General features: G+C 40.7%; 3 protein-coding genes across 7 annotated transcripts; 1 reads left to right on the top strand and 2 right to left on the bottom strand.

The window, feature by feature from the left end:
• The first annotated feature begins 511 nt into the window (after positions 1-511).
• LOC100824513 (histone acetyltransferase GCN5) lies at positions 512-7667 on the top strand. The gene is made up of 13 exons (XM_003573876.4): positions 512-1086; positions 1200-1264; positions 1338-1418; positions 1543-1614; positions 1914-2082; positions 2789-2832; positions 3077-3176; positions 4977-5045; positions 5544-5598; positions 6191-6306; positions 6808-6901; positions 7004-7145; positions 7437-7667. The coding sequence occupies exons 1-13, from the start codon at positions 634-636 to the stop codon at positions 7498-7500; spliced, it is 1524 nt and encodes a 507-aa protein (XP_003573924.1). The 5' UTR covers positions 512-633; the 3' UTR covers positions 7501-7667.
• LOC100837577 (acylamino-acid-releasing enzyme 2) lies at positions 7529-12724 on the bottom strand. 4 transcript variants are annotated; one of them, XM_010236427.3, is made up of 19 exons: positions 12482-12724; positions 12156-12256; positions 11815-11967; positions 11400-11709; positions 11103-11324; positions 10758-10997; positions 10541-10618; positions 10316-10454; positions 10083-10234; positions 9911-9993; positions 9691-9812; positions 9284-9362; positions 9033-9201; positions 8892-8952; positions 8697-8819; positions 8387-8584; positions 8223-8291; positions 7916-7992; positions 7529-7820 (listed from the first exon to the last, which is right to left on the bottom strand). In XM_010236427.3, the coding sequence occupies exons 3-19, from the start codon at positions 11963-11965 to the stop codon at positions 7757-7759; spliced, it is 2337 nt and encodes a 778-aa protein (XP_010234729.1). In that variant the 5' UTR covers positions 11966-11967; positions 12156-12256; positions 12482-12724; the 3' UTR covers positions 7529-7756. The 4 variants fall into 4 exon arrangements, with proteins under 4 accessions (XP_010234729.1, XP_024316856.1, XP_010234727.1 ...); XM_024461088.1 differs by having other exon boundaries at positions 12183-12256; XM_010236425.3 differs by lacking the exon at positions 12156-12256 and having other exon boundaries at positions 12482-12723.
• A 2806-nt stretch (positions 12725-15530) lies between these two features.
• On the bottom strand, positions 15531-23905 carry LOC100824207 (acylamino-acid-releasing enzyme 1). Of its 2 annotated transcripts, none has more exons than XM_003573875.4 (18): positions 23747-23905; positions 23085-23275; positions 22700-23009; positions 22369-22590; positions 22063-22287; positions 21686-21757; positions 20327-20465; positions 19843-19994; positions 19675-19757; positions 19456-19577; positions 19278-19356; positions 18463-18631; positions 17779-17839; positions 17549-17671; positions 16558-16755; positions 16343-16411; positions 15978-16054; positions 15531-15891 (listed from the first exon to the last, which is right to left on the bottom strand). In XM_003573875.4, the coding sequence occupies exons 1-18, from the start codon at positions 23869-23871 to the stop codon at positions 15825-15827; spliced, it is 2484 nt and encodes an 827-aa protein (XP_003573923.1). In that variant the 5' UTR covers positions 23872-23905; the 3' UTR covers positions 15531-15824. The 2 variants fall into 2 exon arrangements, with proteins under 2 accessions (XP_003573923.1, XP_010234726.1); XM_010236424.3 differs by having other exon boundaries at positions 23085-23320; positions 23747-23895.
• Between the last annotated feature and the right edge of the window lie 1713 nt (positions 23906-25618).

Below are 25618 nucleotides of genomic sequence, written 5' to 3'. Positions count from 1 at the left end.
TCCAACTGCGTCTGCGAGCCCTGCTCGCTGCATTGTTCAATACAGATCTTGGGCCAAAAAAGCTTCTTTGGCGTTGTACGTATTTCTCTTTCAAGAAATATTTGATTTCGCAACGGCCCAGTAATCGGCCTCCCGAAGCCCACAGTAGCGACTCTAATAACCTCCTCTCACGCGAAATGGCCCCGTGTCACTCGGTCCCGGCCTACCACCGGGCACCGGCCGCAAACCATTGGTTCCACGGGGCTGTTTGGATCTCGCCCCTGCCAGCCACGCCAAAATTGGCACGCCAAGTTGTTGGCGAACGATTTCGCCGCCTGCGTTCCGCCAGCGTGCGAGCGTAGAAACTAAACAGCGCGACCAAAATATTGGCGTGGTTCTGATTCTGTGCCTCTAATCCAAACGATGTCCGCATTAGTTTTTTTTTTGAGGGGGTTGAGGGGGGCCAAACCGCAATCCAAACGCCCCCCCCCCCCCCCCGGGTTCCACCGTCAGTGAGACCACCGAGTGTAACTGGCCTTCGGCCCGTCGCCTCCTACCCGATTCGAACAAACATCACAAGCGGCAGAGGGCCACGGAAGCTTCCGACTCCTAGATCTCCCCAGAACCCTAATCCTACGAACCTTCTAGAAGCCCATGGACGGCCTCGCCGCGCCCTCGCCCTCCCACTCCGGTGCCACCTCGGGCGGTGTCGCCTCTCACCGTAAGCGGAAGCTCCCGCCGCCTTCCCTCTCTGACGCCACCGGTGACGAGGACGACGACACCACCGCGCCGTCGTCGCCCGCCACTTCCCCATCCTCGCCCTCGCACCCGTCATCTCCGTCCTCCTCCCATTCCGACGAAGATGACGACGACTCCCTTACCACCTTCACCGCCGCCCGCCTCGACGCCGTGCCGACCTCCTCCTCCGGCAGGCCCCCCAAGCCCGATTCCTCGTCCGCATCTGCCGTCGCAGCGGCGGCGGCTCCCAAGCCCGACGCCACGTCCGCGGCGGCCGGCGACGGGAAGGAGGACTCCAAAGGGCTGTTCACGGACAATATCCAGACCAGCGGCGCCTACAGCGCCCGCGAGGAGGGCCTCAAGCGCGAGGTATGAACTTTGTTTTTTTTTTGTTTCTCGGTTTGATTATGCTTAACCGTTCGTTAGGTTGTAGGGCTATCCAGTATTTATGATTTGCTAAGGTAGGTGAATTTATTCTGCAGGAAGATACAGGGAAGCTGAAATTTCTCTGCTATTGTAACGATGGAGTTGATGAACATATGATTTGGTGCGCACTATAATTTATTTCACTAAAAAAATAAGAAACTGGCAGTTGTTGCTGACCTTTATGTGTTCCCCAGGTTGGTAGGTTTGAAGAATATCTTTGCGCGGCAGCTCCCTAATATGCCAAAAGAGTATATTGTCCGACTTGTTATGGATAGGTAATGCCTGGTCTAATGTGCATATGGTCTAGAATTTAGATACAACCAATGTGTCTTTGTTTTTGGAAGGTGCTTAAATATCGTGGTACTTACACAAGGTAACTTACTCTATTTTGCTGTGCAGAACTCACAAGTCAATGATGGTTATCAGGAATAATAATGTTGTAGGAGGCATTACTTACCGCCCTTATGTAAGGTATTGTTGCCATTTCAGTGCTAGCATTTATTCAATCTAACCAGATTGTCAGTTAATGTTGACTTGTAATGATGTGATCGTCTCATACAATTGTACTTATTCAACGATTTCAAAGCGGTTACCAGATTAAATTGCAGGATAGAGATATGTTTAGATTGCGGGATGGAAATATGTTCATTTCTGTTTCTCTGGTTATTGATTCGTTTATACCACAACCACACTCTGTTTCACACCATGACAATGATGTCCCTTTTTTGCTGCATAAGTTAGGGCCCTAATTCTGCTTTTGAAAATTTTAGCCAGAGGTTCGGAGAAATAGCATTTTGTGCAATTACAGCCGATGAGCAAGTTAAAGGCTACGGAACAAGGTTAATGAATCATCTGAAGCAACATGCCCGAGATGCTGATGGTCTCACTCATTTCTTAACTTATGCTGATAACAATGCTGTTGGCTATTTTGTAAAGCAGGTGTGGCTATCTGACCTCCTATAACATATTTCCTAGAGTATATGTATTACACTCTGTGTTAGTACTGAAAACCTAACATTTCATTTATTATGTGTGGCTATCTAAAGCAGTATGCACAAATTACAGTACAACCTTACAAAATACATATAATGTGTATTAAAAATAATAATCTAAAATAGGTTCCTGTTTTGGTTAGGCCACACAGATGTCGTAGTGCCGTAATACCATGAGTACCTTACATTTAGAGTTGTAAGGAGAAACTTGTGATAATTTAACCTTACAAAATACATATAATGTATATTAAAAAATAATCTAAATAGGTTCCTGTTTTAGTCAGGCCACACAGATGTCGTAGTGCCTTCATACCATGAGTGCCTTACATATAGAGTTGTAAGGAGCAACGTTTTGATCATTTATAAAGTTATTTGTCAGGTTGAGTTGAAAGTTCTTTGCAAGAAATATTGTGCCCGACATGTCTTACAACTTTGCATCAGGCAAACGTTAATACTTAACTTTACCTGCTTGCAGTTCCGTTGTCAGATATAGATCAGTTCTCCTACGTGTCAGGTCTAGAATCAGTTTTATTACTTAGCAGGTTCTTCCTGATAAGATTTCCTGAGATTTCAGGCAGAAGAGAACACTAATGAGAACTTGTACTACAAAAAAGTTCGGTTCTGATTTATCGTAACTTCTTTTCCATTTACAGGGTTTCACAAAGGAGATCACTTTCGACAAAGAAAGATGGCATGGGTAAGCCCGTTATGCAGCATATATTTGTAGATTATGTTGGCCTGTCAATTTATCACGTTCCTTGAAGACTATAAAGTGTCTCAGTTACACTTGGATAACATGTAACTGTGATATTAGCTCTTGTTGTTTGGTTAGTATGCTACAAGCAAAGATTTTGTGTGTTCTGTGTGATCAAAGAATATTATTATTGATCTATCTAATTATTACTTCACCAGTGCTGATTTTAGAAGTTGAGTGGTTCTAGGTACATCAAGGACTACGATGGAGGAATATTAATGGAATGCAAAATTGATCAAAAGCTGCCATATGTTGATCTGGCAACAATGATTCGTCGTCAAAGGCAGGTATGTGGTAACATGCTAATAGCTGCCCTAATCATGAATTCTGAGCAATTATCTCCTACCAATCCTCTTTTGACGACATTTGTCAGCCATCAATAAGTAGGTGTAATGTTCTCGGAAAAACCTTTTCCCATTAATAAGTGGGTCCCGAAAACAAGGTAGTCAGCAGGTTTAACAGGATGGGTTAACACTCAACAGGCTGTTTACTTGGTATGCAGTATTTACTGTTCTTTACTCAGGTGGTTAATGGATAGTGAGTTTACTGAGAATTTTGCAGCTCATTTCTAACCGCTAATCAGTTTACGTCACTGCTCAATGTTCTAAAAACAAGTCTACTAGGTCAAGTCTGCTTTTGGTTCAATCATGTTACTCATTTAGGCAATGAAACATTTAGTTAAGAAGATGCTAACAGTAGGTCTTCTGTGAAGGGATTAGTAACAAGTTGGAACGGCAAGAGTGGGATGCCCCCAGCAGGATCCAGAGAATGTCCCTGAGCTACGACTGGCTTCTAGGCTAGAATTTCTGGATGCATGAAGCGAGACAATTAAGTTACTATCATAATTCATACACACAAACCTGTGTCTTATTCATACATGAATGCCAACACCAGAAACAAGCAACCAACTCTGTGGTTCAAGTTTCATGAGCGGCGAGCTTGGCACTGGATCTATGATCGTATGGGTAAGGAGGGCTGTCATGGTCTTGGTATCAACGACTGACTGAGGCATTGAAATCAGTAAATAGAACATGCATGATTCATGTAGGGTCGTGACTGGAGGGAAACGGTAATGGGGAGTGGGTTGTCATCGGATTGGGTTGACTGGCAGGAAATCATTGCTGCTAAGGAGCGTATGTCTCAAATTTCCCATCCCTGTCCCCTGAGTGTGCAATTGCCCACAGAAGATCAGGAAAGGGGCCCATTTCCATAACCATTGACATGGCATATGACCATAACTAGTGTCATGGCATAGTTATTTCACTGATATCCGTTTAGTGCTTCCTTTCTGTGTTTGATACAAAAGGAATTAGTGTCGTGTCGTCTTATCATTAGACCTTGTGGCTTTTACTCTTTACTGTTTCACATCTTTCAATGGTCGCGATTGGCATGCACTGTTTTTCTTAGCTTATGTGTTTTAGTTAATTACCAGTTAAACTGATTCACAAATTGTCGGATACACTTTCTAATTTGTACTTCCTAGTTCTCGATCTTTGTTCGATCAGCTTCAACTTTTGATCTTTGATGCTTCCATTTACCATTTTCCAATTTCATGATGAATACCACCATTTCGTAATGTAATGTTTTCTCTTTTCGTCCTTCTGGCATCCAGTATGACATTTGCTTTGTAGGATTTGGAATCGATTGTCTTTCTATGTGCTTTAGTTTATTACTCCCTCCGTCCTATATTAAGTGACTCAAATTTGCCCAAATATGGATGTATCTGTACTTAAAAAAACGTCTAGATACATGTAATATTTCGGCACTTAATATGAGACAGAGGGAGTACCAGTTAAGCTAATTCACAAATTTTCAATTACACTTCTAATTTGTACTTCCCAGTTATCTTCTGATCTTTAAAGCTTTCCTTTGCCAGTCACAGTAAAAGTTCACCGTTTATTCGATCAGTTTCAACTTTTGATATTTGATGCTTTCATTTTGCATTTTCCAATTTCATGATATCACTGTTTCGTCATTTAATGTTTTCTCTTTTCATTTCATCCTTGCAGCATCTAGTATGACATTTGCTTTGTAAGATAAGCTTTAGATGTTTGTTTTGGCAATTGACTGTCTCTTCTACTCTGCAGGCTATTGATGAGAAGATCAGAGAGCTTTCGAACTGCCATATTGTTTATTCAGGAATTGATTTTCAAAAGGTTAGGTTTCCTGCTGTATTAAAAAGTTGGCGGTGTGGTGTGGAAACTACGGTTAGATGTAAAAAGAGAATATTTAGCTTGCTCTCCTTGGAAAATATGTCTTGTCTCTGTTTCTCACCATTGATATGGATAATTATGTCTTACAAAAGGAATGCACTACATGAAAAATTTGGTCTCTTACATGGATGGTTATATCTCCTACTGAGCATGTTTTTTTCATTTTGGAATAATTCCTTTTCTAGTTAGTATCCACGTACTATGCATCTTCTTAACTAGTGGTGTCTTTTGGGGCAAATATTGCTCTTCTAGTTTCTTGCTTGTAGTTTGTCTCATTATGTTTTGTTCATTTTGGGGTTTACTGGACATGATAAAAGCAAAGGGAAAGGTAAACAATTTGCCTTTTCTGATGTTCCTTACACCAAGCTTACACACTCCTGCGCACAGTATTTACTAGCCAGGTTAGTTTGTCATTTAACAATCTCATTTCATTCTTTGCAGAAAGAAGCTGGTATTCCAAGAAGACTGATGAAACCAGAAGATATCCCTGGTCTGAGTAAGTAATATCAATGCACAACTTTTTCTGTCAAACTTTTTTCCTATTCAAACCTTTTTTTCGTTGTTCACACCCTAAAGCTAGTTCTGATAGTCTGTCTATCTTGAACACCGTTTGCATTCACCCTTTACTGAACCTGCTACAGCTAGCTATCTTATACCAACATGAAGACATGTCTTTAAATGAGATATATGGAGCATGCTGTGTACGTCTGATAGAGATGCTGGCAGTTCTAGCCCAATAGGCAACTTCACCCCTCTTTTTCAAAATAATGTAGCCCACATAATCTGGGTCTAGCGTTCTTTTCACTCCAAATCTTGTAGCCCCTCGAATTGGTTCGGTTTACCCAAAGGTATTCAGGTCATTCAATTGTATTTTCTTCTACCGGAATTCCAATTGTAATTCTTGTAGACCTGTAGCTACTAGCTAGTTTTTAAATCTCTTCAAGTAAAACAACTTGTCGTGAGAGGAGACTGGTGAATATTAATGATGCCTTAGGTGCATCTATCTGTTTCTAGCTCTGGCTTTTTAGTTTTACATTTCTTGTTCATTTAGTAATGATGCAAATCTGACAACTGTCATTTTTATGCAGAGGAAGCTGGGTGGACTCCTGATCAGTGGGGACATTCCAAATCACGTTTATCATTTTCCTCGGATTACAATACTTACAGACAGCAGCTCACTAGCCTTATGCGGTTGTTGTTGAAGGCAAATCTTTTATCTTTCTTAATCTGTTTATATGACATGTGTGTTTCTTTTACTTAGTACTCCTTCCAGTCTTTAAAAAGGTGACGTTTTGGACATAGCTTTGGTCAAACTTTAAACTTTGGGCACCATATTTTTAAAATAGTTTGCGTGTCAATTTTTTTTTTAAATAGTTTGAATGGATGTGTGAAACTCGTATGTATAGATTTTTCTTTGTGATTCTTTTCATAAATAGTAATTTTATCAGGTTTCATAACTATTGTGCATAATGGTCAAAGTTATGTTTTGAAGACCGTTTCAATATCAAAGTCCAAACATCAAGTTTTTAACACTGGAGGGAGTAGACTTGATTGCATTGCATAACATGTAACTTTGTTCACCTTAAGATTTGTGGACCCTCCTACCACAGATTTGACAAATCTGCAAAAAGCTAATGTGTACTAGCGTAAAATTAAAGAGGTATCAAATAGCCTATCATTTTATGAAGGACTGCTAATGTTGCAGAATTTGCTTGATCACGCTGATGCTTGGCCGTTCAAAGAACCGGTGGATTCACGTGATGTTCCAGATTATTATGAAATTATCAAGGATCCTATCGGTGAGATTAAATATTTTATGGGCTCTACTTTCCTGTCATCCACCTTTCAAAAGATATGTAGCATGCGAGGTTGATCAGTTTCTAAGCACAAGCCGTCTGCAGATTTGAAGACAATGTCAAGAAGAGTTGAATCGGAGCAGTATTATGTCACTTTAGAGATGTTTGTAGCTGACTTGAAGAGAATGTTTGTCAATGCGAGAACTTACAACTCTCCTGATACGATATATTTCAAATGCTCCACGAGGTGAGTGAAGAACCTACAACTACTCTTTGCATATCCGTTGATCACCTGTCAGGGATCTATTTATGGAAACTGGGCAGTAGTAGGTGGTTTCTGGAGTTTTTTCTTATTCGTGTGGTCCTTTTTTTTAATTTTTTTGCATCTCTCTACCTAGTTTACTCAGTACTGTCGTCCTATCTTTCTGGTACTGCACAACAGCAGCTGGGTTTGATAACTCTGGCAAACCCAGTCAGCTTTTAGTGTTGAGCCTGTCTGGCAAAGCGCGTATTAATTTTGTTCATCTTGATCCTGCAGGTTAGAGGCCTACTTCACAAGCAGAATCCAAGCTCACCTTGCCCAGACCTCAACCAAGAACTAGACTGATGTTCAGAGCACTAGATGTTTGGTTACTTGTTGTAAAGTGTGATAGTTGCTGACATGCTGTGGTTATGCCATCAGCAATGTATTATTCTCATGATCATAACTTGATACAAGTTTAACTTATGCCTCTGTTCAGGCTCATTATTTATGAACACTTGTTCTCAATGCTTTCAAGTCTCCACATGATAGCAATTCATCTATAATAACTTTGAAGATCTCCATGGACAAATGAACGCCTGGTAGCCGCCTCTGATCTATTTCAGATGCTTTTTGAACCAGACTCCAATGTTGAGAAAGCTCTCAAAATCTGATTGTGGTCTGCATATAACAACGGAACCATGAATCCGATGTGAAACCATGATAATCTTAAATGGGAGGCAGATAAACTGGAATCAGTTCAATCTCAGGCTTACATATTGATTTCATGTATGTCCTCTGAGAACAACATGATTTTGATCTCGCCTCCTCGTTCCCTCAGAGCTCTTGCGTACTGCAATTACCAGAAACACGGAAAGTACAAGGGAAACGGAGTTACAGGGAAAGTATAAGTGCACTTTCTTCTATGTAAATTGCTAAAAAGAAATCTAATTTCATGGCATATCGATCTGAAATGGTCCTTTGTGGCGAAGCAAACCATGAGATCAAGGTGCGTTTGAACTCTTTGTTCAGTCGGTTATGGGTTGAAATTGTTGGGGAATATCTCCACAGATATTGATGTACCTGTAGGCCATTGGAAATGGGTACTCGAAGATCTGCTCCTCCAAGAAGCATAAGCAACGGCACTTTCACCTGTAGAATCAAAGTTCCGGTTTTTTTTTTCAGTATCTAATTATCCTTTTTCTCCAGCTCGTTGGGTGATCCAAGAGAAGACATGAAGGGCATACTTTTGAAATATGGGCAACTGGTGATTTCTGATAAAAGAGACGAAGATGGTCAAGTGAAGGGGTTTCAGAGGCATCGATTTTCGCTTCGCTTCCACAGGCCACTGCGTAGCACCAGTCTGGGATGTCAGTGGTGCCAATCATCAGGGACAGGTTGCATACAGGGTTTCGAGCTGCCGCCACGGCAAATCTATCTGGAGCCTGCAGAAAAAAAGAGGAGCCAAATGAAAATTATACCAGGAACAACTAAAATAGGAGCAGCAAACTCATCAACCATGCCTGCCATTGTTCTGAATTCTGTTAAGATGCTAACCTGACCGATTAAGTGGGTTGCCAAGAATCCACCATGCGAAATCCCGACAACCGCTACTTTAGATGCATCGATCAGTCCTTCCTTGATTACGAAATCCAGCGCGGTAAGACAATCTTGGACATCCTTTAACCACAATTCAGAAATTAGATATGAATCACAAGGAACAAGGATCAAGAATATAACCAGGTTACACACCTGAGATCCAACTTTTCCAGGAAGTGATTGCAAAGCCTCCTCCCCAAAACCCGGCGTACCTCTTTTCATGTTACCATGAGACATCAGGCAGATCAATGTTCATCATTTGACAGAAATGCAGAGAAGTTCCGAGAAACATACCGATAATTTACAATAAGCAGGTTAAATCCAAGTGAAGTGAGAAACGCCGACGATTTTGAATAGCCTGATACAGACGTCGAGTGTGGGCCACCATGAAGGACCAGCGCAGTTGGTTTCTGCCAACTATCCTCGCAGGACACAAAGATAGCCTCAAATGGAAGCTGACCACCTGAGAACAGGAAAAGTATCAACCAGAGAAGGATGGTCAGGTAACACAAAATAGCTCAGAACATTTGTTTTCATCACAATACCGTCAGAGAGTTCGTCAGAGGGTTGAGTGACTGGAATTTTCAGTATACCGAACTTGTGGCGCGATAACAAAGCCTTTACCTGCCACAAACGACAGAGGGGGACATGATAATTAGTTCCTAAATCATAGCTTTGTCCTAAGTCAAGCTTCTTCAAGTTTGACCAAATTTATAGAAAAATCTATCAACATTCTTAACTCTAAATTACCTTTATTAAATCTGTCATCATATATATTTTCATAGTATACTCATTTGATATTGTATATTGTGGTAGATTTTTCTATAAACTTGCTCACACTTGGAAAAGTTTGACTTAGGACAAAGCTAGGACTTCTTATATTTAGAAACAGAGGTGGTTCATATTTGCATCATAAAGAAGATATGCAGCAGCGTGGGAAATGGTGATTTACCTTATTACTTGCTGCCATCAACGGACTAGGAACTTCGTCCCAAACCCATCCGCATATTTGATCCTCTGTGGCCGCTTGACGGCCATAACTAAGTTGAGGAGGGTCGATGGGACTACTTGACACTAAATCAACCACAAGAGGATTAAAAAACCATACCATCATGCGAAAATTCACAAGGTGATACATAAATATACTGCCTGTTTGCACTTCGAATTTCTACCTGAGAGGACATTGTTGCCATTTACTGCAAGGGCAGTCCATGAGTAATCTGAGCCTTCTGGACTTATTCTTGTAACTTCCCCACTGTCAAAAGAAATAGAAATTAGCATATCAAAGTGATGTTTTATTACAAGCTCTAAAAGGAATATGTGATCAAGTAAACTTTTATTTACCTTAAAACATCTATCGATAGTATCACTTGAGTACTTCTCCAAGCAGATGCTAATATCATTGTACGTTGATCAGAGAGCCAAGGATCGGATAGCATGGATGAGCAGTACAGGCCCGGAAAGCAGCCATCAAGAGGGCACATTACAGCAGGAACCTGGAACAATTCAAAATCCAGATATACTGCAGAGTGACATGGAATGGCAGTCAAAGGTAAAATTAGATTAGATGGGCATACCACATCCATGACACCGAGGTGTTCATCCATATTCCAATCAACAGGCCATTTGATTTTATGCAGTGAATCTGTCGCGTTATGTGCTCCACTATCAACTGCACGTTTTGCCGATAGAAACACCAGGAGATTTCCATCCTTGCTGTTGACATGAGCTATTCAGTGAATAATTGTCTAGCATGGATCGAAATCTTTCAAGAAAGTGCAGAAATACTGAAACAAACATACCTGAACCGTGGAAAGAAAGCACTGCTTATGCTTGGGGTTAAGTTTGTAGCTATTGAAGAACAGTCCGATTTACCACCACTGTTAAGAATACAGGATTAGATTATACTACAACTGGCCAACGAACATATGTCAGAGTTTTTTCTTTTCTATCTCAACGAAGCACTGATAAATATAGATATTTTATGAACTTGAGAGTTACAGCATCATGGATGCTCACCTAACCGACGCATTATCAGCATTTGGTTCTTGGAAAGGGCAGGTAATTGCATAGAGAGAACATGGCCTGTTAGAACAGTACTTGATACCGAGTTTTCTAGCAGTGTTGTGAAACCCGTTGTGCTCTAACCATCCAACAAAAACCAAATTCTTTTGGTAGCCATTTGAAGACGGTGGAGCCCAAACAACTTGACCAACACTCAAAGATTTTGCAATGCCTTTAGCAGCTCGTAGTTGTCCACTGCACGCACCAAAGTACAATAGTTTATGATTGCTTTTGTAAGTCATATATACTGTTGGATTAAGGATCGATGCGTTAATAATACGGTGCAGACTGCAGAGGTACCTAGCAATATCAAGAACAAACAATGAGGGCCTCCCCCTTTTGCAGTAAGTTTCACCCCAGTCCTCTTCCCAACCCCCCTGTCCTCTCCACGTATTACAGTCTTTCTCGGAGGAACCCTCCTTCCTATATCCGGCATCATTGAAAGCTGGTTTTGGTTGAGGTGGCTCTTCAGCAATGTATGCTATGAAGGTTTCTTCTTGGTTCCAGGAAACCCCATGAAACCTGAACCGACAAAAATAATGTCATGCTGCACTAGTCATATTAGAATCAAGAGGGTGGAAAGTGCTCTACATTTACCACTCATCGGTAAAAAGTGGACCATGGATAGATTGATCTACATGTATCTCTTTCTCCACATGTGATTGATCAACAATCTGAAGCTTTGTAGGGGAACCTTTCTCTCCATTCCTCACCACGAGAAGCTTCGATCCCAAATTGGATGGAACAACAAGTGATACTCCGGTCATTTCAATAGGGAAAGGAGACCAATAACACTCCAGAGAGTTAGTTGCATGTCTCATAATATGTGAATACAAAATGTGCTTTCTATTGTTGTTAGCCAGAAGGTCTGGTTGGCTAACTGAAAACATTGCTGTGGATCTTTCCCCTGCAATCATGAAGGACTGCTTTTTTAGACCCTCTAGATATAGCTTAAATTTGCGATAATCTAATGATGAGCGCTAATGACTATAGATGAAAATCTTAGTCCTACCATTGTTGGTTTTGAAAAACCAAGCACTGTCAATGCTTGGGACACAGATAAATTCTTGCAATAACTTAGACTGTGAATCGTACTCTTCAGGCGCTGTTCCATCCATTCCCAATGGATTTTCTTTCTTCAATGCAGGCTCAGAAACTTGCATGCCTGACAGTAGGAGCACAATATATAAACTGGGTTAAGAAAAATCAGCATCCTTCACAAGGATAAATATGCTAAGCATGCCATAAGAAGCTCAAGTATATATATTCCCAGAGAATCCGCTAACAAGAGGTAAAAAAAGAGAATCCTAACTTGAACGTCAAGAAGTACTGCCAGCAGCTCAAGTGCCTTACATTAGCACGCCACTCGATAAACATCACCTGCACTCTTGTGTGATTCCATATACAGTCACTTGCGGTTGCGGGAAAGCTTTTTGTTGCATTAAGATTCCAATCTAATACAGATAAATAAATTTCAGCCACAAACAGTAGCCTAATTTATTCTCTACAGATTCCATTACAAATGCAAGAGCAACTCAAGAACATAATTGAAGAAGAAAAATACTGGATCATCCAAAGATGTGGACATTTGGATGTTGCTTTAGCCTACCTAAGAACACGAGAATCAGAGCAGAAAATTAGCAGCTGTTGAAGAGATAAAGAAAGGGATGATTGCTTACATAGTTTTGCTGTTTTTGCAGTGGAGTAGCAATGGCAGGTTCAAAACTCTAGTGAGCTTTAAAATACCATCAGTACCTTCGAAAGATCCCTCTAATGTTCGAGGAAAAAAAAAGATCCCTCTAATGTTACATATCCTCCAATCCAGCAGCAATCAATTGATCAGATGGCACCAAATTCTGTTTCCTTTTGTGTCAGCATGTCACCAAAGTCTTCAAAGTACAGGTTAAAAATAAGAAAAAAGAATCTTAAAAGGTATTATTGATCATGCATACCAACACAAGCAATAAGACAAAGAGAACCAAACGATAAGGTTGCGTCAGATCAGCATACACCACTCATGAAGAAGACACCGAATAGCATGGTGCGCATTTTTTATACTTTATCTCTTGTCATTTTTTTGGCATGAATTACATTAATGTAGTTTATGATACCATGTTAATCATGTCATGTGGCTAGATATTGAGAACCAGATGATCAAGAGGACACCTTATGGGATATTAATTGATTCATCTTTTACTTGTGGTGTTACCTAATAACTATGCTAGAGATGGGAAAGCAGAATTTTCACAGCATTTCCCTGTCTCTGAACAGCACTGAACTGGGTCTTGCAAGTCTTTTTCCCTGTCAAACTCAAAACGAACGCCCTACCCTTTGCAAGGAGAATTATGAGCAGCAAAACCATCAGGCGTTTAGCCAAATGTTATGGAACAAAATATAGTTGTTCCACGAAAATAGAGATTAAACTAGAAACGGAGACACAAATTTAACGTGGAAACCCTCGCGGGAAAAACCACGGATGCACGAAAGCGCAACTTCACTATGTTGGAGTATTACAAGTACGAGACGACATGCCGTCTTTAGGTGAGACAACATAAGGTATATATAACAGGCAATAAACATGAGTCCTAATAGGACAAGGAAAACAAGTTCAACTCGTATACTAACACAAAGCCCAAACCTATCCTGCTACATCTAGCAGAGTTGGTAACGGATTCGGATCATATATCAACAATCTTCACCTTGAGCCGAATCCCCTCCAGTAGTCGAAGAAAAATAAACACCTCCAAACAAATGAGCATAAACGCCTTGCGTGTCAAAGTCCATAGGACTAGTGAGTAATACCAACTAAGTCTGAGCAAAGCTCAAACTTATTGGCAGAAACTGGCTTTGTCATCATATCAGCATTACCAGTAATTGTCGTACCTCGAAGGTGGTAAAGGTTTGCAGCCTTCATATCACCTTTCATCACAACAAGAGAATCTTTTGTGACCTTAACGATCCCATCTCCACCTGAATACTTGTACCCTTTATTATCAAGAGTACTCAAAGAGATAAGATTTTTCTTCAAACTCGGAATGTGGCGAACATCCGATAAAGTTCTGATAGTGCCATCAAACATCTTGATTTGAACGGTGCCAATGCCTGCAATCTCGCATGGAGAATCATCGCCCATCAACACAGAACCATTTGACATCGCTTCATACGTTGCAAACCACTCCCAGTGTGGAGTCATGTGGAAAGTACATGCTGTATCAAGAACTCAAACATCTCTTATTTTGGAATCACCGGTAACGACAACGAGAACATCACCATCAAAATCTTGTTTGCTAACAACGGTGGCTCGGGCATCATCCTCTTGTTGATCATTCTGTTTGAATTTGTCATTCCTTTTCTCCTTGTTCTGCAACTCGTAACACTCGGAGATTTCATACCCATCTTTCTTGCAATATTTGCAAGACTTGTACTTGCCTCTAGATTTTGACCGGCCTCTGTAGCCGTTTGGACTTTTGTCTCTATTTCCATTATTTGAGCTCCTCTCATTTGTCCTGCCACGAACAGATAATCCCTCGTCCTGGGACGAACTTGAACCAACGTGAGACACCATATGCTTCATCTTCTCCTTGGAGTGCAAAGCTTCATAAACCTCATTAAGGATGAGAGTATCACGGCTGTATAATATGGTATCTCTAAAATTGGTATAAGAACTTGGCAGTGAACATAGGAGCATTAAACCCATATCTTCTTTATCATACTTAACTTCCATTGCCGCTAGGTCAGATATAATCTCCTTAAACTCAGTGATGTGATTTAACACATTACATCCTTCTTGCAATCGGTGGAGAAATAACTTTTGCTTCAGATGCATTTACTGGTGAGATCTTTTGACATGCAAATCTCTTCCAGCTTTAACCATAGAGCGACGGCTGTCTTTTCAGTCAAGACTTCTTGCAAAATATTGTTGTGCAGATGAAGTTGAATTTGAGCCATAGCCTTGCGATCCTTTCTCTCTCCTCATCAGTCCAGTCAGCAGATTTTTCTTTCGCGGATACATCCAGTGCATCATCATAATCGGTTTGCGCCAATAACGCCCGCATCTTGATTTGCCATAGGAAAAACCTTGTGTCACGATCCAGCAGCGGAAGGTCGTACTTCATGGTAGCCATGAGTAGATAAAACTGGATGCACAAAGTAGTACTTTGATTGAATTAATTTGCAGAACAAAAAACTGAATAGATAGCAACTGGTAGACACCATGTGGACTTAGCAATTTTGGATCAAAAAATTGATCTTTGTGATTCACGTGAGAGAGCCGGGAGCTTGCTGTATTGGGACTTGCACCCGTTGATTTTCCCTGCTCGTGCACGTCACGCTATGCTTCGCCTGCTGCTTGTTTCGTACTGATGATTCCGATACTCCGCCTGCTGCTTCGGACGGTCGGACCGACGAACCGCTTGATGCTGCTGTCTGCCTCTGCTCTAGTAATCACGTCTCGGTCGGCTTGCTTCTGTGTCCGACACGGAACGCGTAATACGAAATCGAGTAGAAGACCAAATCAGCAGCGTCTTCGATTCGGCTCGGGAACTCGGCGAAACGGAGACGAAATCCCGTCAGTCTCGGAAACTCGCGCGGCGCGCGAAACGCGAACTCGGCGAAACCAACTCGCCGAAGGTGTTTCAAAAATTAATCTCAACAACGTGGCTCTCGTACCATTTGTTACGAAAATAGAGATTACCGTCCGTCTTTAGACGAGACTACGTGAAGTATATATAACGGGCAATAAACATGGGTTCTAATAGGACAAAGAAAACGAGTTCAATTCGTATACTAACACAAAGCCCAAACCTATCCCTACGTATAGCAGAGTTGGTAACAGATTCGGATCATATTTGAACAAGTTGAATTTCCAACAACTATTCCAGCACAGCAACACCATGACAGACGTCATTTATCAGCATTGCCGATCGAACAATGCTTTCCATGGGGGTTCCTTTAACCCAAATTACATTTATTCACCAGAATGAAAAATACAAGAAGATCATAGTGTTACAAGAAGCCCAATGTTTATTTGCTCATATACTTCTTGAACCAAACCCCAATGTTGAGGAAGCTCTCATAATCAGCCTGTGGCCTGTAAGAGAAAAAAGTTTGGTCTAGTTAAATGTTGGGAGACATTGTGTAGTAATCATGGTAAATAGTTTGGAAATTTAAACTAACTTGTCAAGTCCATGGTTATCTTCTGGGAAGACAATAATTTTGGTTTCAAGTCCCCTCTCTTTCATAGTCCTTGCATACTGAAAATGTTGCAACAACAGTTTAGTACTTTAGTATAGATTGAATTGAACAGCAGCAGCAGCATGTACAATGAACAATGCGAGTGGTGGGCTTTTAACCCATTTTCTGTTTTCGGGAAAAAAGATCTTAGCTTTCCTAAACATGCACCGACAGCAGTGGTACTAGTAATATTTCAAGGAATCAAAATCCAAAACAGCTTCCTTTCACTCAGTTTTTATGAAAAGTCAAAGCTTGCCAATGCTATCAAACAGAATAGGATGCACAGAATCCTTTGCGTACGGATGTACCTGTAAGCCATTAGAAACAGGAACTCGGAGATCTTTTGCTCCGAGGAGAAAGAGTGTTGGTGTCTTAACCTGCAGATGTGATAATATCGGCAAGCAATTAATTTCCGATAAAACAGTCCTCGCTGTCTCTACCTTTGCATCCACAAACTCCTGTTCTCTGAAGGCATAGATTTCAGAAATGATTTTGCATACAAATGTGCAAAACACAAATATACCTTAGAAATATGTGATATTGGTGATTTCTCGTAAAACTGAGCAAGAGTTTCAGCTGAAGGAGACTCTGTAAAGCAGTTTTTTCCTTCTTTTCCATACATCTCTAGAAAACACCATTCAGGGATATCAGTGGTTCCTACCATCAATGATAAGTTACATACTGGATTCCGAGCAGCTGCTGCAACAAATGTTTCTGGAGCCTGCATTCCAACAAATAACATGTCAACAATATGCTAGATCATAAAACATAAGAATAACATTTATGTGATATATGAAGTCGATGTGTCTCAAGCTTTTGAAGTTCTGGAACCTGAATAGTGTCAAAGAGACCATTCTGGACCGAGTTCCCAGAGGAAGTACAGTTTCCTATGCTAACATCAAAACTCAAAATGTTTTTGGATTGACAAAACTCAAATTATAGGTTTTGGCTGGGGCTCGGGGCCTGAGCTTATCCTCAGCACTTCTAATTAGAACTCTTTTCTATGAATCCAATGAGACACAGAGCTGACTGTTTTCTCGTGACTCAATTTGCAGGGATTTCAGCAAGAAAATAGCAAATGCTAAACAGACAGTAAGAACATTTCTGCAGACTGTTTTTAATAATTGAAGTAAAAATAGGCTGGAACTGGCGAAATCACCACAACTCAGTGTAACAAGAAAGAAACTGGTGTTTTTTTTCCCCAGTTTGCTGAATCCTGATATTCATCAGGATATATTTTAGTACACAGGTCAGTACTGAAGCATTGAACGTGAAGTATGATTTCTATAACTCAACAATTTGACTTGGAATCATCTTAAATCCTGTTATATTTTACTGAAGCCTCTTTTATGCTCATTTTGCTAATGAAGTCTGATTATGATGAGAATATAAGCTGTGAGAATATACTTCACAGACAGTGAATTACAAGGTAAATTCTGTTGAAAATATAAGCTGACAGCAAACTATAAGCACATAGACATATAATTAAGGAAGAAAAAAGGCAGTCGAAGAACCTGGCCGATCAAATGTGTTGTCAAGAAACCTCCGTGTGAACCTCCGACTACAGCTACTCTAGATGCATCTATTAATCCTCTTTTTGTAACAAAGTCCAAAGCTGTCAACACATCATTCACATCCTGTTCATGAGGATTCAAACCAATAATACATGATATGATAGATTGTTCATGGTAATTTTTGACATGTAGGGAGAGTTATCTTAAACATGGAAACAAATTAGTAACACCTGAGAACCAATATTGCCAGGAAGAGATTGCAGTGCTTCTTCTCCAAACCCCAACGAGCCCCTAAGCAACAGAGTAGTGTGTGCAGATATTCCATGTTAGTGTCTTCTCAACCAATATCATGCCAAATAAAGGAACGATGGAGCTTAGAAGGATATAATGGCTGTGCACAAGGAGTCAGCACCATGGAAACAAACAGCGCACGATTTCGCCGCTATAGCGGCACGAAGCCTCGGCGCGATGCTATGACAGTTGCCATGAAATCAACGTTGATCCCTAATTTTGCATTAACTTCTTCATTATATAACAGATAAGTTTAGATATGGCACAAATTTTTTGTACGCGATGACGCGATTGCCGTGCAATAGCGGCCGCTATTGCGTCTGGAGGATGCCGCCGCGAAATGATTTAGCGCGCGATTTAAAACCTTGGTCAGCACCGACACACGCATATCCTCATAGTTGGACTAGTTAGAAGCATGGGTTATAAACATGGAACTGCCATCTCTTTGGATTAGGTAATGGAATAACAAATCTCTAGTACCTAAACTCCCCTCTGGTCTCTTACTCCCACAATTGTTGCTCCCCTTCACCTAGAGCCGTTCTACCTCAAAACATCACCGTCCAATATTCTACTGAGTACTGATGGAACATTACAAGATATAAATACTCAAATTCAAGACTCACCTGTAATTTACAACAAGTAGGTTATATCCCTGTGCATAAAGAAATGCCAAGGATTTTGAATAGCTTGATGGGTAAACTGAGTGAGGGCCGCCATGAAGAACAACAACCGTTGGACTACTTGTCGAATCCTTGCAAGACACAAAAATAGCCTCAAAGGGCAGCTTAGCACCTGAATAGATAAAAGTGACATAATCAAATGAGAGAGGAAGAGATAACTCATTTTTGTCACTGAAAATACAGTCATAGTGCAAGTGTGCAGCTATAGCTATTGTTAAATAAGATAAAAGGATATCATTATTATAATAATCAAAGCTCTACAGATTAATCCAAGATATACAGTTATAATTGGATGTTTGATGGAACTGTCAAGTGTCAAGTGAAATACTGAATGAATGTCTAAATAAGAATGTTATCCATGCATACTACTTCAGTGAAGATTCTGAAGGAGAAAATATCATGGCATTCAGTGGTCACGTTCACAATTTTGAACTATCCGGACATTGCCTATTATAAGGATGCACAGAAGTTGGACTATCATGAACTGCACAATCTTGTCTTAGATTATGCATTCTAGTGTATCATTTATTTAATACAACACAGTTATGTCACGCCACACTTATAGCTCAGTATAATATTCGTTCTACTATTTGCAGTAGAAGAGGATCACCGGGTGAGCATCTCATGAATAGTTTATAAGAAATAAACAGAAGAGTATCAACTTCACACAAAGTTATCAGAAGATAATCAAGTTATATCAGTTAGCTGTAAATTGGTGATCTGCAAATGGAATATGTGGTGTTAAGTTGCTAGCATACCATCCGGAAGTTTGTCAGAAGGGTTGCTGATTGGAATTTTAAGTAAACTGAACTTATGATCGGCTAATAAGGAGCTGACCTGTGAAACAGACATCATAGAAATGCTTAGTTTGCACCATAATCATCTGTTGGAATTCAGGGGGAGAGGAGGGGGGACTATAATGTCCTTCACTCAAACCTTATCAGATGGCTTTGGAAATGGAGATGAAATTTCCTGCCAGTCCCACTGAAAAGACTTGTCAGTCTGAGAAGATTCAGACCCATAGTACATTTGAGGCTGTGTAATGAGGCTGCTGGAAACTGAAAGGATCAAAGGAGTGGGAAGGAACATAAATATGAAAGCTTAGCAAATAGAAATATGCAAATCTGCTGTAAACCTGTAGAAATTCAGGGTTACCTGCAAGAATGTTATTATTGTCAAGTGCGAGAACCTTCCATGAATAATCTGAATCTAGAGGGCTAACTCTTGAAACTTCACCGCTGTGGAGGAAAACAGTTATTTCATAAAAAATAAACTAGTTAGCCATATCAGTCTAACAGAGAACATATAAATGCATGTAGCTACCTCGCAACGTTGACAGAAAGTATTACTTCCCTGCTTCCCCAAACAGAAGACAAAACCATAGTCCGTCCATCAGAAAGCCATGGAAACCTAAGTAAGCCAGAGCAGTATATCCCAGGGAAACACCCGTCTTGAGGGCTCATTACAATGGGTACCTAAATAATGGCATGTGATATCAGATATGACTATATGAGGCACTTTTTCCCAACAGAAAGGCCTATAAGAGAAAAGGAACCATTATATAAGTTCACTTCTTTTACCCTTTTAACTTTTTCATAATGAACTTTAATTCAGGCACTTCAACAAATCCCTGCAAGTCTTAATCCAGCATTGACAACTGATACGTTCTAATAAAATATTTTGGGTATATTTGTCCAAAGTTATATACTATAGGCTTGGAGGCTTCTAAATTCACAGGAAAATCATTCATGTTAAGTTTTGAACTAAATTAGGAAACCACATAAGAAATGGAACTGCATTATTATACCACATCAGCAACACTAAGGCTCCCCTCGAGTTTCCCGTCGGCTGGCCAGTCAACTTTATGCATTGAATTTGTGGCATTGTGCGCTCCACTATCCACAGCACTCTTTGCTGAGATGAACACAAGAAATTTTCCATCCGGGCTGCGCAATAAAGCCTCTCATTAAAAGCATTACAATGTAAATATATAGGCATCAGAAAATCAACATAACCATTCTTGCAGAGAAATAAAACAAAAATTAACATAACAAAGAATTGAAATTTTGAGCATAAAATATAACAAAAAACGTTTGTGATACACAGAGATTGATGACTACTGAGACCAGGTTCTACACTGGCAACTGGCCTATTTGACATGGAGAAGATTATGTATCTTTCAGATTGAAATAACACCAAACACTGACTTGCTGTTGTTTGAATAGTGACATACTGACAGTCGAGTCCCTTTTTAACTCATTGAATGATAAGCGCATTGTTGCTAGATAGTCATACTAGAGTACAACTACAACGTATACGCCGTATAAACAGGCCTGGTGGGCCTAGGAATATGCGTAGTCTTAGCGGGGTTCATCATGGGGTTCCACTGACTTAGGAGGTACAACCCGGGTTCCCTAAAGAAGCCTTGCAGATTACTTGAGAGGGAGTAACACAAGTCCTACTCGTATACGACCAGGAAACCAATCCGGTGCGTCATGGAGTCCTACTTTGAGAGCAGGACCTAACCACCATACTGTCGCTACGTAAGGATGGCTAGGGTCCGGAAGAGGGACAAATTTACAAGCAACAGAAGAGCCACAGAAGCAATCTTAGCCAGAAACCCTAACCCGTCGTGTTCCTCTGACTCTCCGAGTACCTATCTCTGTAAACACAATTGTACTCTGTGAACCCGATATAATAAAATCAATGCAATACTAGAGCTATTACCCAATCCTTGGGGGTCCAAACCTGGTAAAAATCTGTGTGGTGAACCCTCTGGTACCCCGAGTGTATCCCAACGCCCAAAGAAATCACGTACAAGGATTGTACTGTTGCAGCCTTGCAGGAACGGATATTTTATGCCTAAACACGCATGAACTTGATCGCATGCACGACTAATCTATTGGTGTGGCTTGGGTAGGGCAAAAGATCATTTAACATTCATCCCATCATCCCACTGTATGGCATCATGATTGTTTGTCCATGTTATTTGCTAAAACACATGGCAATGCTGGCCACTGGCCAGAACAATCCCAATTCAAAAGAGAAAAAATAGAAGAAAAAACTAGTAAAATCTATCAATGAAGCTGTCATTACTTTCAATGCATCTAGTGGAGCTGTGTGGCCTAAATTAAAAATCAGCACTGAACAAATGGAGTTATCCTACCTGAACCGTGGAAAAAAAGCACTGCTCACATCTGCTGTTAACTTGACCATAGCTGTAGTATCCGCTTTGGAGCTGTTACCATGATAGAAACATGTTGTCAGAAAATAAAACAACCTACATTTTGTGAACCTGCTGCATAGTGCATACCATATGATCTATGATCTGTCTTCCCTGTAGCTACGATTAATGAAGAGAAAGTACAGTAATATAGCCAATCCTGTTAACTTGTATGCAAACGATCTTAAGGTATCATTGGCAATAAAACATCAAACATAACACGAAGACCTCCAACATACAAAAACGTGTATCTTGCAGCAGACAATAGGTAAACAAAATAAAAATGAAAAACAAATGTTACCAGGGACAGATATACTCACTCAGTTGATGGTTTGTCAGCTTCTTCCTTGAAAGGATCAGGAGCAGCATACAGAGCACAAGGTCTGTTATAGCAGTATACGATACCAAGTTTCCTTGGTGTCTCTTGGAAACCATTATCATCTGACCATGCCACAAAAACCAAACTATATGAAGATGATGGAGACCAAACCACCTGGCCAACACTTAATGATCTACTTATGCCCTTCACAGTTCGTACTTCACCACTGCAATGGAAAATTCCTCAGAAAATCACCCATTTTGTAAACCTTCTTGAATTTATATCTTCACGTCAGCCCGAAACATACCTAGAGATGTTAGCAACAAACAAAGCAGGTATCCTTTTCTTACTATAGGTTTCTCCCCAGTTATCTTCCCAATCCCCTTGTCCCTTCCAGCTCTTGCAGTCCTTTTGAGACGAGCATTCCTTCTTGTAACCTGAATCATTGAACTCTGGCTTTGGTTGAGGAGGCTCCTCAGCGACATAAGCTATAAAAGTTTCTTCCTGGTTCCACGAAATCCCCTCAAACCTGTGTTATAGTAAATTAGTAATGTAAAACACAAGCTAAAGTTACAATGGTAAAATGAAGAATGCTCGTTGTTGCCAAAAAGATAAACAAAATAAAGAGGGGAGTTTACCAAGCATCCGCGTACAGCGATCCATGAACATATTTTGGAATATGTATCTCATTTTCCAACTGACAGGGCCCCCAAATCTCTAACTTTGTAGGAGAGTCATCCTCAGCATTCCGTACTAGAAGAAGTTTTTCTCCAGATGGTGATGGAACAATTGCTGACACTCCGCTCATTTCAATCGGGAAGGGAGACCACTGGAAATTGACTGACTTTGCGGCACTTTTTGAGATATGAGAATTTAGAAGGAAATTTCTCTTTTTGTTGGCCAAAAGATCTGATTGCCCAATAGAAACCATTGCCCTGGAAGTGTTTTCTTCAGACCACCAAAAGAAGAGTGAGAAATTTGAAGTTCACACGAACTGGATAAGATGATAGTAACAGTCCATACCATTTTTGGAACTGAAGATCCAAGCCTTGCCAATATTGGGTATCTTGACGAATTCTTGCAACAATTTGGACTGTGAAGCGTACTCATCCACCATGGAGGCATCAATCCCTGAAGGCAATCCTTTATCAGTGGCTGCTTCACAGGCATGTGCATCATCCATGGCTATTGAACCCAACGAGACCCTGCTAATGCTGTGCAGTCAAAGAGATAAAACCAGCATCACCCACACGATGAAACTGGCACAGAATCCAAAGTCAACCGAGCAGCAATAAGATAAGGCAAACTGAGACCTTGGATGGGTCATTATCAGATAACTCAAAAAGTATCATCTCGATCACTAAAAAAAAAGTCACACATCATCATGCACACTAAATTTCTAAAGCATCTGTCCTCATATCCCTGTCTCAGATGACTTATTTTTTACCAATGCAAGTTACAATCAGGAAGAGATGATCTATTGGATGACATGGTGACTCCAGAAATCAGAATTCATAACAATTCCATGCCACGCGGCCACTATAAGTCGCCAGAACTATGCGCACTAAAACAAACAAGAACACATAAGAGCTCGATTGCTCAAATAGGTTCGCGGAGGAGACCGAGAACGGACCTGCGCCGCAGAAAAGACCGAAAATAGATTCTAGTCTGAGAGAGGTCGTCACCTGCACCGCAGAAAAGACCCGCCGGTTGGAGCACGCGCACAAGCAGAGGAGATCGAGAGGAATAAACTCGCGGCGGCGGCAAGAGAGGAGTAGTAGCAGTGGATTCCCGAGCATATGGCCACCATTAGTGAGTGGTTGGATTTGAGCTTTGGTTTAGGCATCTCTTTACTTTATAATTTATCCAATCATACCCCTAGATATTTTGGAATTGCATTTTACACCTTGAACGTTCTTCTATGAGGTGGACGAAATCAAATTCAGCGGTGCACCCAAATGGGCCTATAATGAGCACTGTCCTTAGTGCTTGTGCAAGTGCAGGTTGTTTGGAGACTGGGATTTGGGTCCATTTGTATATTGACAAGAATCACGAATAGAAGAATGACATCGGCACATTGTATAGATGCTTGATAGACATGTGCGCCAAATGTGAGGCCTTACGGGTGTTGAGAAGGCACCTGGGAAGAGGGACCTGCACTCATGGACCACCTTGATCTGTGGACTTGCAATGCATGGTCGGGCCAATGATGCCTTGAGGATGTTTAGCATGATGCCCTGAGGATGTTACATTTGTGGGTGTCTTAAATGGCTGTGAAAATGGAGGGTTGGTGAACGAAGGTCTTCACCACTTCTACTCCATGCAGAGAAATGTAGAATAACACCCAAGATTGAGCACTATGGTTGTATGATCGATCTTCTTGGCCATGTCGGGCGATTGTCAGCAGCATATAGAATGATACAAACAATTCCAATGAAGTTTCAATATAGCACAGTTGTATGGAAACATTCCATTAACAGACAACGTGTACCAGGTCGTGTTCTGATTCTTAAGCACGAGTACCATTAGTGACTTGCATCCAACAATGCGAGTAACGAGCATAATCTGCTCACAGCTTACCTCGCTATACCACGACAACTACTCCCTGCATTTCACAAAGGTTGACATATTTTGTTTCGTTAAGACAAGTCTTTAACCAAGAATTACTCTATTAATATGTAAGTTATATGATACGAAACCATGATTATTAGTAAGAACTTTTAAAGACGAATCCATTGATATAAATTTAATGTATGAAACGAAACAAAATACGCCAACCTTTGTGAAATTGAGGGAGTATATAAGGCCCTCCACAATGTTGCGATGCCAAATCCCTGACACACAGAGGCCACCTCATATCGATGCCAGGAAATTTTGTTGAGGCACCGATCTGGCAGTGTTAGCATGTCCTGTAAAATAATTCATGGGACCCATCTCATAAAAGAATCAACCAACTATATCCTCTCTCCAGAGTCTTGAGCAACGCTAGCTGAATTTAACGGTTGTATTTTATTCATCGAAGAGCCCGGATATTGTTATTTTATTCGTGGAAGAGTTGGGTCATCGGAGCATTTAGTTGCTCCGGTTCCCATGAATTTTTTTTCTGGCACCGGCCGGGCAATGGAGGGCATGGGTGCCAAATGATGAAAAGTGAATTTGGCAAGAGCATTTGGCCTACATTGTGTAGGGTCTAAGTAGCTCAGCAAAAAAACCATAAATTAAATCGCTTAAAAAATGAGGTTCAAAAGAAATGTTACATTTTAGGGACGTGAGTCCATGAAACACTGCAACTTGGATTAAAAAATCAACACAGTTGACTGTTGCGCTTAGCTTCAAGGTGCCTACATTATGAACCAGTACCACGAGAGCAATCAAATGTATGAAATCTGAATCTTCTTTCGCTAGTGTGCATATTTTGGTACAGCACATAAAACGAACGCATATATTTCCCATGGACAAGCGGAGCGGAGAAGCTATTGTCTGTCTTTCGAGAGACCAAATAGAGAAAATCTTCAGAGCAAACCTTGTTTAAACGGATGTTTACTGCTCCGTTGCCA

Source organism: Brachypodium distachyon, chromosome 3 (assembly GCF_000005505.3).
Source record: "Brachypodium distachyon strain Bd21 chromosome 3, Brachypodium_distachyon_v3.0, whole genome shotgun sequence".
NCBI classification, from domain to species: domain Eukaryota; kingdom Viridiplantae; phylum Streptophyta; class Magnoliopsida; order Poales; family Poaceae; genus Brachypodium; species Brachypodium distachyon.
The sequence above is the reverse complement of the archived record's forward strand: the minus strand, read 5'-3'. Positions and strand labels throughout refer to the sequence as shown.

Excerpts from the sequence above, each read along its gene's own strand:
- LOC100824513 (XM_003573876.4), top strand. The coding sequence starts at position 634 with ATGGACGGCCTCGCCGCGCCCTCGCCCTCCCACTCCGGTGCCACCTCG. Across the intron at positions 1,615-1,913 it reads ACTTACCGCCCTTATGTAAG|CCAGAGGTTCGGAGAAATAG; the intron begins GTATTGTTGCCA and ends TGAAAATTTTAG. Across the intron at positions 6,307-6,807 it reads TTATGCGGTTGTTGTTGAAG|AATTTGCTTGATCACGCTGA; the intron begins GCAAATCTTTTA and ends CTAATGTTGCAG.
- LOC100837577 (XM_024461088.1), bottom strand. The coding sequence starts at position 12,204 with ATGGAATCACACAAGAGTGCAG. Across the intron at positions 11,710-11,814 it reads GTTTTTCAAAACCAACAATG|GGGAAAGATCCACAGCAATG; the intron begins GTAGGACTAAGA and ends TCATGATTGCAG. Across the intron at positions 9,994-10,082 it reads CTATCGATAGATGTTTTAAG|TGGGGAAGTTACAAGAATAA; the intron begins GTAAATAAAAGT and ends TTCTTTTGACAG.
- LOC100824207 (XM_003573875.4), bottom strand. The coding sequence starts at position 23,871 with ATGGTGGCCATATGCTCGGGAATCCACTGCTACTACTCCTCTCTTGCC. Across the intron at positions 21,758-22,062 it reads GCTGACAAACCATCAACTGA|CTCCAAAGCGGATACTACAG; the intron begins GTGAGTATATCT and ends TCATGGTAACAG. Across the intron at positions 19,758-19,842 it reads CTTTCTGTCAACGTTGCGAG|CGGTGAAGTTTCAAGAGTTA; the intron begins GTAGCTACATGC and ends TTTCCTCCACAG.